This window comes from Onychomys torridus, chromosome 3 (genome assembly GCF_903995425.1).
Source record: "Onychomys torridus chromosome 3, mOncTor1.1, whole genome shotgun sequence".
In the NCBI taxonomy this organism is placed as follows: domain Eukaryota; kingdom Metazoa; phylum Chordata; class Mammalia; order Rodentia; family Cricetidae; genus Onychomys; species Onychomys torridus.
Genome location: NC_050445.1, coordinates 102,483,819 through 102,498,787, shown reverse-complemented (window position 1 = coordinate 102,498,787; position 14,969 = coordinate 102,483,819). Strand labels below are relative to the sequence as shown.

General features: G+C 48.0%; 1 protein-coding gene across 4 annotated transcripts in view; it reads left to right on the top strand.

The window, feature by feature from the left end:
• Srgap3 (SLIT-ROBO Rho GTPase activating protein 3) overlaps window positions 1-14,691 on the top strand; it is a 224,895-nt gene extending 210,204 nt beyond the window's left edge. For 3 of the 4 annotated variants that reach the window (XM_036180553.1, XM_036180551.1, XM_036180552.1), the window contains exons 18-22: window positions 966-1,045; window positions 5,342-5,522; window positions 6,907-7,056; window positions 9,044-9,371; window positions 13,884-14,691. In XM_036180553.1, the coding sequence (XP_036036446.1) occupies window positions 966-1,045; window positions 5,342-5,522; window positions 6,907-7,056; window positions 9,044-9,371; window positions 13,884-14,297 (1,153 nt within the window). In that variant the 3' untranslated portion in view covers window positions 14,298-14,691. The remainder of the gene's footprint in view (window positions 1-965; window positions 1,046-5,341; window positions 5,523-6,906; window positions 7,057-9,043; window positions 9,372-13,883) is intronic. The other variant, XM_036180554.1, reaches the window with a different exon arrangement.
• Window positions 14,692-14,969: the final 278 nt, after the last annotated feature.

The window sequence follows — 14,969 nt, the reverse complement described above, 5'->3', positions numbered from 1 at the left end:
CCTTTACCTACTGAGAGCTGGAATTACAGGCATGCACTACCGGGCCAGGTTTGTGTGGGGCCAAAGAGAAAAGGCAGGCCTTTGTACGTGCTAGACACTACCAGCTGAGCTGCCGACAACCATTTTTTAAATGGCATCGTAAATGTCACCTCCTATTAAAAGCCATCCAGATCACTCTATGTTGGTCCCTCTGCTGCTCTCATGTCAGCCTGGTTCTTTCTTATAAATCATTATTTCATCTTGCAGCTGTTTTATGCACTGGCCTCATTACCTGGGCTGTTTTCTCTCCCTAGAATGTGAACAGTGAGGTCAGGGACCTGGTCCATTTGATTTGTCATTGTGTCCTTTCTACTTAATACAGTGGTATGTATTAGAACCCAGTCAATATCTTGATGAAAACCTAGTGCACACACACACACACACACACACACACACACACACACACACACACACACACACACCATGAGGACAGCCCTGGCCTCCAGACGCTTGTGGTTTCCCACTGCCATCTGAATCTCATTGAACACATAAGCATTTCAGCCTATGTCTGCTACTGTACTTGAGACTGTGTCGTCTATAATGAACTGAAATCTGTGTAGCTCAAGGTTCTGAAAACTAAGAGGTATACTACATGCAGCAAGGACATTCATGCTAAATCATCCCATGGTGGAAGGCAGAGGGAAAGAAACAGTGAGAACAAGCCAGATAGCCCAAAGGGGTCAGGGCTAACACAGGAAGTCTAACCTCGGTCAACACCAATTCATTTCTGATGACACAGGCCTTGTGGCCTAATCACCTCTACTTAGATTGTACCTCCAAACAAGGTGGCATTAGGGATGATGTTTCTAATACACGCGGGCCTCATACTCAAGCATTTGACAATCTAGTCAATTCCAGAGCTAGGGGTCACTAAAGGAGTATTCAGGAAAGTCCCCAACATGATCTCTTCCTATGTTTGCTTGCAGTGACAGCCCACACAGTGAGCCAGGGACCATTGATGAAGTTGACCATGACAATGGCACAGAGCCTCACACCAGTGATGAAGGTGAGTAGAGGGGAGGGTCTAGGGCAAAAAAAATCTCCCAGGGACCTCCCATGCCTACTGAAGCCAGCCACAGGGCCAGTCTCCACAGCCCCACAGCTCTCCAAGCAGCACAGTTGTCCTTCAGCATAGAGAAGCACCCAGGAAAGCCTTAATACAAGTCTTGGGCCCAGCGTAGGCACATAGAGCAGATCCTGGTGGGTGCTGTGCATTTACTACATACCACTCCTGGCCCATGTCACCTGCTGTGTGTCCTGCTGGGTTCAATACCAATCCCCAGAGACAAGTGTCTAAGAGAAAAGTGTCCTGTCTCTCTGCTATCCCTGGCCCCAACTCAAGGATATGCTCTGCATCAGGCCTTTGCTGAGACCTGGGACCTGGTGATGAATGAGCTGGGTCCTCAGGGAGTTCCTCATTTCTCAGCAGACCTCAACAGATTGGAAGCAGCTCCTCAAGAACAGACTGACAATGTGAGATTACAGGGATGTCCCCCATGTACGGGCACCTGAGAATTGCTCCAGTAGTGAGGAGTGTGGAGAGAAACAGAAGTGTGTGTGTGTGTGTGTGTGTGTGTGTGTGTGTGTGTGTGTGTGTAGAGATGGGGGGGGGGACCCATCTCCTTGATTCCTCTGCTCTTGCCAGCTGAGAAGTCATGCTAGTTTCTATGGAAATCGGACCATCCAGATGAGCAATCTGAGTAAAAGGGGCTCAGGCCTTCTTACGCATTAAGGCATAGTGGGCAGAGTCTAGGTCTAATATCTCGCAGGGCTCTCCTGCTTACTTGAGCCCGCCATGGGGCTAGCCTCCACACATGGGGCTAGCCTCCACAGCCCCACTGCTCTCCAAGCAGCACCACTGCCCTTTACTACCCGAGGACCCATGGTGCTGAGGGATGTCACTAAACTTCTATCTCCTGGGAAAGCAGCGGTAAATATTCTGCCTTCAGGTCTGTTGCCCATTTTAAATTTGTCTTTTTAGTATTGATAAATACTAAATACTTTATAGTATATATAAATATAAGTTGCTTATCTCACATATGATTTTCAGATGTTTTCTTCTATTATAAGACTTGCTTATTGCTTTCCAAATGTCCTTTGAAGCACAAAAGGTTTTAATTTTGATGCAGTCCAATTCATCCAGTTTTTATTTTGTTGCTCATTGTTTTGATGATATTCATGAAGGCCCTTGTCTTGCCTTCTTTCTTGTGAGGTGTCTTAGTTTATATTACTGTAATAAGACACCATGACCAAGGCAACTTATAGAAGAAAGAATTTATTTAGGGCTTACAGTGCCATAGGGTTAGAGTCCAACATCTACCCCCAGTGACACACCTTCTCCAACAAGGCCACACCTCATATTCCTTCCCAAACAGTTCCACTAACTGGAAACCAAATATTTAAACATACAAATCCATGGAGGCCATTCTCATTTCAAACCACCACACAGAGAAAGCAGCCAGCATTTTACCACAGGTATAATTTTAGCTGCCAGGGCTTTTGCTTTCTTTTTTTTCGTGTTTTCGTGTCTGTGTATATGTGTTCTCATGCATATGTGTACATGTGTACTCATGCCTGGCGCACACAAGAAGATAAGAAAAAAGTTATTGAGTGCCCTCCATGATCACTATTTCTTTGAGGCAGAATCTCTGAACCTGGGCTCACATATTTTCAGCTGGACCAGAATCCAGGAAGCCTCAGTGACCTTTCTGTCTCTATCTGTCTCAGAGCTGAGGTCTCAGGTGTGTGACAGATGTCTGACTTGTCTTATGGATACTGGGATCTGAACTCCAGTCCCCTGATCATACAGCAAGTGCTCTTAATGGCTGAACCATCTCTCCCACACAGCAGTAAGGTTTTCAGAGGTGCATTTATCAAGTCAAGGGAGTGTCTTTCTGTTCCTCTTCTGTGGAGTGTTTCGTTAGGAAAAGATGTTGATCTTTGCCAAATGCAAACTGTTGAGATGATTATGTCATTTTTTTCCTTTTTATTTTACTGATAAGATTCATTGAAATTTTAGGTGTTAAACCAATTTCACATTCCTGGGATAAATTCTTTTCAGGTATAGAGAACAATTCCTTTTACATACCCCTGCATCCAATTTGCTAATACTTTGTAGAGAAAAATTTCATCAGAGATGTCGGTCTGCAGTTTTCTGGTGATATATTCCAGGTTTTGTGTTAGATAATTCTTGCCTCATGAAATGTGTTACCAAGTGTTTCCCCTTCTTGTGCTTTTTGGAAAACTTGGTGAATAATTATTATTGTTTAAATGTTTGGTGGAATTCAGCAGTGAAGTCATATGGGGCTGGGCATTTCTTTCTGAGTAGTGCTTTGATGGTTGATTCGTGTTCTTGGAAACCCATTCAGGCTTTCTATTTCTTTTTTAAAAATGTATTCTTAGCATGTGTGTGTGTGCATGTGTGATGGGCAGGCACATGCATGACATGGCATGCACATAGAAGTCAGAGGACAACTTTCTCCTTCATCTTGTGGAGGCAGGGTGTCTCTTGTTTCTGCCCCTTCATGCTATAGGCTGTCTAACCTGTGAGCTCCTGAGTGACTCTTTTGTCTCCCCCTCCCATCTTCCCACAGAAGTGCTAGATTACAGATGTGGACCACTGTATCCAGCTTTTTTTTTTCTACAATGTTTAATGCAAGAACTGAGGTCATTCGATGTGTACATCATGAGCCATCTTTCTGGCCCCAGATGTTCAAATTTTGTTTTTTACATTTGTCTATTGTGGGGGGGGGGTGCCTATATCGTGGTTTGTTCTTGTGAGGTTGGAGGACAACATGCAGGAGTCGGCTCTCTTCTTCTACCATATAAGACTCAGGGGTCAAACACATCTTCGGGCTCCATGACAAGCCATCCCACTGGCCCCAGATATTCTGTTTCTCAAGTCAGTTTCAGTAGTCTACGTTTTTAGGAATGTGCCCATTTCATCTGACTTACCTAATTTGTTGATATATAATTGTTGGTAATATTTCCTTATTATTTATATTTCCTTCCCCTTTTTCTTCCAAACCAATGACCTTAATGTTCCTTTTCCATTTATGATTTTATATTTTATTAATGTGATTTTTCTATTTTATTTTCTTAGTTTATTTAGCCAAATGTTTGTTAATTTCCTTGATCTTTTTCAAAGAAGCGGCTTAGCCCTCATCTTTTCCCCTAGTCTCTGTCTCATTTAATTCTCCTTTAATCTGTCCGACTCCCCCCTCTGCTTGCTTTAGCTTCTGTTTGCACTTCTAATGTCTTTACATTTTTTATAGTTCATATATATTTTATGTATATGAGGTTTTGTCTTCATGTGTGCTTGTGTGCTGTGTGCATGCAGTGCCCATGGAGGCCAGAAGAGAGCGTTAGATCCTTTGGAAGCTGAGCTGAGTTGTAGGTGCTGGGAATCAAACCCAGGTCCTCTGGAAGAGCAGCCTGCTCTTAGCCACTGAGCCATCTCTCCAGCTCCTGCACTTCCTGTTTGTTAAGGTGGAGGTAGAGGTTATTGGTTTAGGATTTTTCTTAGCACAGTCATTTTCTACTCTAAACTTCCGTGTAAGCAGTAGCTGCACCCATGAGTTTTGATTGTGCTGTGTCCTTATTTCCATTCACCATTTGGCAGCTGAAGAGCCACTGAAAGTATTGTGAGTGAACAGAGATGGGAATCTAGCCCTGCAGGCAGTGTGTGATGCTTATGTGTAAGTGGACAAGAGAGAAAAGGACTCATGGGAAAGTGGGGGTAGAATTATGCTGAGGTGTAAAAGGAAACAATGAATTTCTTCAAACATTTACACACACATTTGATATGGGGTCCATGTAGCTCAGGCTGGCATCAAACTCCTGTTATCTGCCTCCACTTCCCAAGTGCATGGATTATAGGTAGGCATTACCACACTTAGCCAAACTAGTTTCAATAATCATGCAATGGGAAACAAGGAACTGGCATGCCTGCTCCCTGTGGAATTTTTGTATTTGTTCATTTATTTAATTTTTTATGAGATAGGTTATCACTATATAGCCCAGGCTGGTTACAGACTCAGTCTTCTTGCCCTGGGCTCCAGAACACTGAGATTCCAGGTCTACGCCACTGCATGGTACTCACTGGACATTCTAAGAAGTTACATAGATTGCCTAAGACTGAACAGCAGGGAGGAGTTTAAACCTAGGGTACTGGGGTCCCAAGCCCCAGCCCACATGTGCTCATCACGCCTGCCACCCATCTTCCTCACTGAAGCTCAGGCTGTCTGAGTCTTGGGACACCCCTCTGACCTCACAGATGCTCTTTCTCTTTATTTTCTTTCAGAAGTGGAGCAGATTGAGGCCATTGCCAAGTTTGACTATGTGGGGCGGTCCCCTCGTGAGCTGTCCTTCAAAAAAGGGGCCTCATTGCTCCTGTACCACCGTGCCTCAGAGGACTGGTGGGAGGGCCGTCACAATGGTGTGGATGGACTCATCCCTCATCAGTACATAGTTGTACAGGACATGTGAGTGAGAACTGGGGCCTTCTGTGAAGAATGAGGTAATAGATTAGTGATGTCTGGAATGGGCAGTAGAAGGGGAATACTGGGTTATATGCTGGCAATTTGTTCTCCCAGCATCAATATCAAATCTTGATGATCTCTAAGAATGGAGTTTCTTTTACTAACTTTCTTTAAATGGAAATCTACAGAAGAAATACACACATTGCTCATCCTTCATATGATATAGAGATAGTATTAGGTCTGGAGCCACCATCCAGACCTAGGAGTCACAACCAGGGCACTGACCACCCACTATGGTCACTAGCATCCCATAGTCTTTTCATACCCCTCCACTATCCTGAGCTTTCCCTGGAGCTAGTGACCAGCTCACCACTGCTTAAGCCCACAGCCCTCTGTTCCAGATGTGACCTTCTCAGGGATTGGAGAAACACAAACATCCCATTTTCTTTTAACCATTTTTAATGGTTTAAAGAGTTTAAAACACCGCGCATCCCAAATAACCGGCACTGTCGGAAAGTTCCAGAAGTCAGCACTTTGTGTGAGGTCCTTTCTGGGCTCTCATTGCCTTCTGGCTTGGATTGGCCTAGGGGAGTTGACCTGTCCTGGAAGCGGCCATGGAGCCAAACTCCACAGGAAGGGAACCCTAAGCCTATGTTGTGATGTAGGAGAGAAAATGCTGAGCTTGAGCAAAGGCTGAGGCCAAGCGAATGAGAAAGGGGATGCTGTAATAGAGGGCCTCCTCACAAGTATCCTGCACCCCAGATAGGGAGGTAAGGGATGGAGGTAGCTTTTCCCCCTTGCTTGGCTCTGAGCATGGAGCCATAGGAAACTCAGCATGCAGCACCCTGTGCTAGGAGACTCAGCACTCAGCACCCTATGCTCAGCTTGCAGACTCTTTTTTTTAAATTTTATTTTATGAGCATTGGTGTTTTATCTGAGTATATGTCTGTGTAAGGATGTTGAATCCTCTGGAACTGGAGTTAGAGACAAGTGTAAGCTACCACATGAGTGCTGGGGATTGAACCCAGGTCCTCTGGAAGAACAGTCAGTGCCCTTAGTGGCTGAGCCATCTCTCCAGCTCCAGCTTGCAGACTCTTCACACCCATTTCTCCACCCTGCTCCATCATTGAGAGGGTCTAGGAGAGAAAACAAGCTAGAAAGAGAAAAGGAACAATGGAATTGGGGTGGAGTGCAAGGGAGCCACCTACTAGAGAGCCTGGCCATTGGAACATCGTGGAAGGCATGTGTGGAGGGGAGGTGCTCAGCCTGGGCTGCTGCAATAGCTAGTCATAGGTGTGTGCAGACAGGTTTGGAGGAGCCCTGGGCATCCTGGGCCTTCCCCCAGAGGACAGGGACCACCGCCAATTCATGTCTCTCTTCTCCCCAGGGACGATGCCTTCTCCGACAGCCTGAGCCAAAAGGCTGACAGTGAGGCCAGCAGCGGGCCACTGCTGGATGACAAGGCCTCCTCCAAGAATGACCTCCAGTCCCCCACAGAGCACATCTCTGATTACGGCTTTGGGGGGGTGATGGGCCGGTAGGAAATGCGGGTTCATTTCTGTCCCGCTAGTGCCCCATGTGTGTGTGTGTGTGTGTGTGTGTGTGTGTGTGTGTGTGTGTGTGTGAGAGAGAGAGAGAGAGAGAGAGAGAGAGAGAGAGAGAGAGAGAGAGATTTGGGAGAAGCAAGAGAACAGGAAGGGGAGGAGATTCTTATAGCCCCTGGATTCTACACGGTGACCCTGAGTACAGCTGGGTGGTTTAGCTGGAATGACCCAAGGATTCCAGGTGTGAGTAGGGAGGTGTGAAAGAAGGAACAGGGAGACATATGCTGGCATCAAAGAGCTTCTTATTTTTTAAATATTAATCGTAGGCCAGCCTGGGCTACATAGTAAGACTGTCTTAGAATTTTAATATAATGAGAGAGAGACACACATATGATGAAAATTGGAGAGTGCTTTTCTTCTCTCTCCAGCTCCTCGGCCTCCTTCCAGCTTTCTGTTGTTACAATATTTTTAAATTGTAAAGCTCCCACAGACCCCTATCCCTGAAACACACCACTTAAACAGAGTTCACAATCCATCAATACCCGACTCCACCTCCCTGGGTGGTAGGAACAGATATGCCAGTCTCGTCACTGAGGCTGGACTGTGTCACATATACCAGCAAGGAGCTGTGCAAGTCATCCTGGGAATAGGAAGAGAGGAAAAGCTAACAGTCTCGCTCTGCTCCCCCGACCCACGCCTTGTCCTCTTATATGGTCCAAGTCTGTCCCGCCTCCCCCTAACCCCCACTGCAGCCTGAAGGGTCTTGTGGTCAACCCAGTCTTTACAGAGAGAGAGAGAGAGCAAGAGATGCTTTTGGCAGCATACACTGGATATAAAAAAAATTGATTCTAGTTGAGGTCTTGAAGCCTCTTTTTAGTGATGTCTACTCAAGTCAGCTTTGGACACTGCAAGATTATAGAAGCCAGGGTTGGGAAAGTCGAAGGCTGGGTCCATAGAGGAGAATGGTGTGGTCCCCAGCTCCTAGAAGGACCATAGCATCTCCTGCCTCTCTCTTCCTCCCCTTCTTCCCTCTCTTAACCTTGTTCTTTTCTTTCTTAAAGCCTCTTCCTCCCCAACACCTATGCTTTGGTCCTACTGGGGCACCCACAGGCTTGCTTAGCTTTGCTGGGGCAGAGGGTTTGAATTGCCACCAGTCCCATGGAACTTGGTCCATTCCCAGCCACTATCCCTCCCTACCCTCATCCACATCCAGCCCTCCCCACCCTCGTGGAGGCCTCTGTAACTTGGGTGACCTCTATAGGACACAGTAGTCTTTAAGTTATTGCTAAACCCACTTAAATTTGGGCAGGTGAGGTATAGTCCATCAATGTAGCAGATTCACAGAATGGATTTGGGGAGAATACAGAAAAGCTTGTGGCAGACGTGAGCTGATAAGCAGCTCACACCCTTTTACACCAGTAGAGCCCCGGAGGTGAACAAGGTACCCACAGACGTAAGGTGCAGGGGCATTCACCCTTCAGTGACCTGTTTTCTGACATCTGGGAAATCTGTATAGACAGCCCTGCTCTCTGGAGGTTGGTGGGTGACAATGGAGAGCAGGTATTTCGTTCCCAGGGGTGCTTACTGTGGCCTTTTGGTACAGTCAAGCCTCAGTGTTACAAACCAGCCGGAGTCTGAAAGGCGTCAGACTGTATGTATGACCACAGCTAGCCACAGCATTTCCGGTTTGGAATCTTTCTGCCCGAACCTGACTTAGATTTTGGTTAGCGGTGCAGCCAGCCTGGCTCCCACTCTCAGCCCTCCTCCCTGGGCCAAGTTACTCTTCCCCGTTAGGGAACGTGTCACAGGTCTGAGCTAGCCCTTTCATCGCCCAAATTGTACAGTCTGGCTGAATGAGGCTTCACTGTGCTAGCTCCTCTAGATCAGCATGTAGTTATGGCATGGGGGTTGGCTGGCCCATTCTGAGCCTGGCTAGGGTTGACTTCTGCCCCATGCTCCCTGCCCCTGGCTCCTTTGCAGAGTACGACTACGGTCTGACGGAGCGGCCATCCCCAGGCGCCGAAGCGGGGGCGACACACACAGCCCACCCCGGGGCTTGGGTCCCAGCATAGACACGCCACCCCGAGCTGCTGCCTGCCCCAGCAGCCCCCACAAAATCCCCCTCAGCCGGGGACGGATTGAGAGCCCTGAGAAGAGGAGGATGGCGACATTCGGGAGCGCTGGCAGCATCAACTACCCTGACAAGAAGGCGTTGGCAGAAGGGCTCTCCATGAGGTCGACTTGCGGCTCCACCCGGCACAGCAGCCTAGGGGACCACAAGTCCCTGGAGGCTGAGGCCCTGGCAGAAGTAAGGGCCCCACAGAAGACAGTTAGGCCAGTGAGACTCAGTGGGACAGAGGGTGGGAACTTCTGAGTGGGCAACCACAGTGGCCTTGGTGGAACTTGAGACTGAGCCAGACAAGACAGTGAATTGGCTTCCTTCCCATGCTACTAGCTAGAGCTCCTATAAAGACTGAAAGACCCCCCCCCCAGTGTCCAGGCTGGAGAGAGGGTAGCCAGAGTATGGGGCTGAGGTAATAGCAGGCCTCTTCACAAGATGCTGTGATTGAGTCCATGTATCCATCAATGCATCCATCCATCTATGCATGCATCCATCCATCTTTCATCCATTATTCATTTATTGACGAATCTTGACTGAGCACCTGTTGTGTGACATTCACCACTCACAGTGAAGTACAGTGGAGACCTGATGTACTCTGGCCCTACCCACATGAGCTTGTAGTTTAGGAGAACTGCCATCCCGAAATGGCGGCAGGGCTGAGTGTCTTTAATTAGCAGGGGAGGGTATATCATGTTTTGAGAGTCTACAGTTTGGAAGTAATTCCCTTGGGTATGACCCAAGACCCAAGATGAGCAGGACTAAATAGCTGAAGCACAATGGAGAATATTCCAGGCTCTTCTAGAATGTTTTCTGTTTGGATGATTTTTCCCCCCATTGGCCAGATGAACAGAATCAGTTTGTTTGCGAGTTCACATCACTGGTTGTGTCTGTTTTTGACATCATATTCCCAAAAGCTTCCCTTTTTATTCCCCTAGCTGTAATTTTGGGCAAGGGTCCATTATGTACCTCCCTCAATGCTGTCTGTCATTTAAGAGATGACAGACAGGGACTAGAAGAGGTGACAGACAGACAGGGACTAGAAGAGGTGACAGACAGACAGGGACTAGAAGAGGTGACAGACAGACAGGGACTAGAAGAGGTGACAGACAGACAGGGACTAGAAGAGGTGACAGACAGACAGGGACTAGAAGAGGTGACAGACAGACAGGGACTAGAAGAGATGACAGACAGGGACTAGAAGAGATGACAGACAGGGACTAGAAGAGATGACAGACAGGGACTAGAAGAGATGACAGACAGGGACTAGAAGAGGTGACAGACAGGGACTAGAAGAGGTGACAGACAGGGACTAGAAGAGGTGACAGACAGGGACTAGCAGAGGTGACAGACAGGGACTAGCAGAGGTGACAGACAGACAGGGACTAGAAGAGGTGACAGACAGACAGGGACTAGAGGAGGTGACAGACAGGGACGAGCAGAGGTGACAGACAAGGACTAGAAGAGGTGACAGACAAACAGGGACTAGAAGAGGTGACAGACAGACAGGGACTAGAAGAGGTGACAGACAGACAGGGACTAGAAGAGGTGACAGACAGGGACGAGCAGGTCCTGCAGGCTGGGGAGAATCTGCTGTGCTGATAGTCTCTTTGAACACCATTGAGAAGGGGATGAGATGAGCTTGTAAGCTTCTGCTCATGGTCTTACAAGACTCTAGGGAAGATCCTCAGAGAATCCCCTGGCTGGAAGCAATGCACCACCAGCTAGAACTCCACATGCACACATGGCCTTTACCTTATATCCTGATGCCCATTTCCAGGGAGTCCTTGGGGTCGGTGTCTTGGCATAGACCAAGTAGAGGAGACAGCCAACCTGGCCTTCCATCCTTGAAGGCTACCCTCTTGAGAACCATCACCCTAGTACCCAACACCTTCTAAAGACTGCCATCACAACAAGGCTGGGGCTTCCTAAAGCTGGCTTAGGGTCCTTTACATGGACAGTCAGACGTAGTCAGGGGCACTGTGCCTAATACATCACAGACTACTCCGGGATGCCAGTGGAGAGAGTAGAGTTAGAGCATCATTTATGCTGTGGTACTCTGACCAGGTAGAAAGACATATTTACAGACGTTTTAGAACCTTGAAATAGTTTGCTGTGCATTGTGGAACTCTAGCAAGAACCGGGTACATCCCATCTCTAGACTTCTGTAGTTTTTATCTGAGGAGCATTTTGCTAGCCTAGCTGAGGAAATACACATAGCAGTACTCCGTGCGGTGTCAGCGTCCACGCCCACTCTAACGGGATAGTGCTTTTCATGGATTGAAGTCAAAGTGACGCTCTTGGAAAACAGTCAAGAAGACACTGGATGGCCACCCGCTTGCTCGGCTTCAATCTGAGGAGCCCTTGACTTTGTTGGAGTCAAAGGGGAGGTGGTATGGAGAACCCCGAATAGTAGGTGGAGTCACCCTAGATGTGAACAAAGTAGATTTGAAGCCCAGGTAAAGAGGCTGTTTTGGAAATAAGCGATACTGTCCTCCGAAGTGGGGAGGAGGTGAAAACCGAGTCCATTCCCACCTGTGTCCCAGGCCCCACTGCCTCTCCGCGGCCTCACCCGGCAGACTTAACGCACCCCTCATCAGACTAATGCAAGGCTGCAGCCTAAACCCCTCAGCCCACCTGTCTCTGAGCTTTCTGTCTTTCCCATTCACGCTCTACCAAGGATGGGGACATGAGAAAATTACACTTTAGTTATTGACATTTTTACATTTGAGTTCCCATTGGATTGGAGCAAATTGGGGAGGAGGGGAGATTGTGAGGGCAATAGGAGACTAAGTCCCAGAACAGTGCTGGAGGCTGGGGTGACCCTGCAAGTATGTCTACAATAGATGGGTAGAAGAGGCCTTCCTGCAGTCACCCACAACTAAGCCTCTGGATAAAGCACCTCCTGAAGGCCCCTTCTTAAAATGGCCAGCACAGTAGGCAAAGAGTTAACCATGACAGGGAAGCGTGAGAGCTGGTGTTGGTCATTAGCAGGACACAGAAAGCAAATGGGATAAACTGGGGTAGTGAGGTGAGCAAGAGTCTGCTTGGGGACGTGTCCTGGGCACACTGGAGTCTAGCAGGAAGGAGGGAGGCTGCCTGCAGATCCAGGAAGGAGAGGATGAAGACTCGGATGGATAGAGGCCTCTACAGTATTTCCAGGCTCTAGCCCTGTCTGTCTCCCCAGAGCTATGCATTTTCTTCCCGGGCTGGCTGAAGAGCGAGCGTGCCCTCAGATTGGGCATGGCACCTGTGAGTGAAGGTTTTAAGACAGGTTCCTTGTGCCCTCTGTGGGTTCTGGGTCAGATCAGATGTGGAGGCCGCCCCTTAAAAGCCCTGTGAACAAGGACTCTTGCTCTCTGAGGAGTTGGATGGCCACTGTCTGGCAGTTTGTAGAGCTTCATGTCCACGCTCTCACCACACCTTCACAGCAAATGTGGGCTTTCCACAGACGGATGAAGTGCAGTTCAGAGTGGCTGGTGCTCGCCCAGCTTCTAGATCAGTGCTACTTTCCAGCCCCGCCCTGCCCTGGATTTGGTGTACATGGCCCTCGGGCTGGCCTGGTTTGCCTCACATCTGTCACCTGAGGTATTCTCTTTCTGATGAGCCTGCAGATACAACCATGTCCTATGTGCCATTTAAATTTGTTCCACTTTTTAAACAAGAAACAAGCCCTTTAGATCATAATGCTGAGAGGAAAGTGGTCTTCCTGTCACTCTGGGATGCACACTGCATGTTTTGTAGGTAGTAATTTCCCTGTGGGTAAGGATTTCTTTTCATTTTTAAACCAACATACAACTATACAATTCTATAGGATACAGTGTGAAGTCTCTCAATATCTGTATGTTAGGATGAAGGACTTTTTTTTTTTTTTCATTTGATTTCATGTATGGGTGTTTTGCCTGCATGTATACGTGTACCACATGTGTGCAATGCCCCCAGACACAGATGAGGGTGACAGATCCCTGGGACTGGAGGTGCAGCCTGTTAGAAAGCCACTGTGTGGGTGCTGGGAATTGAACATGGGGTCCTTTGGTAAAGCAGACAGTAATCTTAACCACCAACCCATCTCTCTACCCCTAAAATGACTCTTAAGGAAAAAAAAATAGTGTCAAGGGCAGAGACTCTGGAGCCAGACACCTGACTTTGGACTGTGTTATTTAGTTGTGTGACCTTGGGCAAGGTACTTGACTAATCTGAGCCTCAGTTTCCTTATGTGTGAATTAGTGTAACAGTTGTCCCTACCTTATCAGTAAGCTATTCAAAGCTTTGGGTCAGTGCTCAGCATTAAGTATCATTGCTATGGGGATCATTACTACTGTTTTTGAGTACCAGGTGCCATGCATGGATTTGAGTTTTATACATTCACCAACCCTCCAAGGTAAGTATTATAACTGTCTGAAATTTACCAGTGAGAATTCTCAGGCTCAGAGAAGTACATGCCATTCCATAGCAAGGAAGTAGCAGAGTCAGTTTCTGAATGAATGTCTGTCTGCTACGACCTGACCTACCTTTATGATGGTGACTTCTTGTGCAGGGCAGGTTCAGGGGGGTGCTCATGTTGAGCCCTGCTTTGGTTACAAGATACCTTTGGGATCTGGTATCACTCTGGGGCATGGGATTCCAACATCCTCTGGAAAGTCTTGAACTAGCTAACAGCTCTGAAGAACCTATGTTGACCAGAGCCCTCTCTGTCCTCAGGACATCGAGAAGACCATGAGCACAGCTTTGCATGAGTTGCGGGAACTTGAGAGACAGAACACCGTCAAGCAGGCGCCAGATGTGGTGCTGGACACCCTGGAGCCCCTGAAGAATCCACCAGGCCCCATCAGCTCGGAGCCTGCCAGCCCCCTGCACACCATTGTCATCCGAGACCCTGACGCTGCCATGCGCCGCAGCAGCAGCTCATCCACAGAAATGATGACCACTTTCAAGCCTGCCCTGTCGGCTCGACTGGCTGGTGCCCAGCTGCGTCCACCCCCAATGCGTCCAGTCAGACCCGTGGTCCAGCATCGATCCTCCAGCAGCAGCAGCTCGGGTGTGGGCAGCCCGGCCGTGACACCTACTGAGAAGATGTTTCCCAATAGCTCCTCAGACAAGTCTGGCACTATGTGACCTGCAGGACCAGTGACACCGCCGTGGCCCACTGCAGCACACCATGGCCTTGGGTGGCCTCGGTGGCTTCCACTTGCTTCCCAGGGAGCTCCTGGCCTTGGAGGGCAGATCCTAGAAGGTCAGCCTGGGAGGGTGTATGTCTGTGGAGAGCAGAGGCCCAGGCGTTAGCTGCACCTCAGACTCAGCCATGTGAATGCCACAGACCTCTTGTAGGCAAATAGACATGCCAAGGAATGCTGGAGCAAGATCAGTCCCAGGGACAGTGTTTCCTAAGATTGAGGCAGATGCTTACCAGCTTCTCATATTGTCACTGGAAAATTATTCTCTCGATATTCTCTACATACGTATATATGTGTGTGTATATAAGTACGTGCATATATACGCATATGTGTACGTATGTGTCTGTAGGTGTGTGTGTATATATATTTATGCATCTATATACATATACTAGAGAGCTGGACATACACACATGCTAACTGTATATAGACGCTCCTTTTTTTTTTTCTTTTTATGAAACTTAGATTTACCTCAGACCCATGCCACCAAACATCTCCCACTGGTATTCGGTGGGGTTTGCAGGGACTTCTCTGGGAGAGCTTAGAGGCCCCACAGTAACTGCGAACGAAGCAATATACCACTAACCTGCAGAGACACAAAACCAGAAACAGTCTC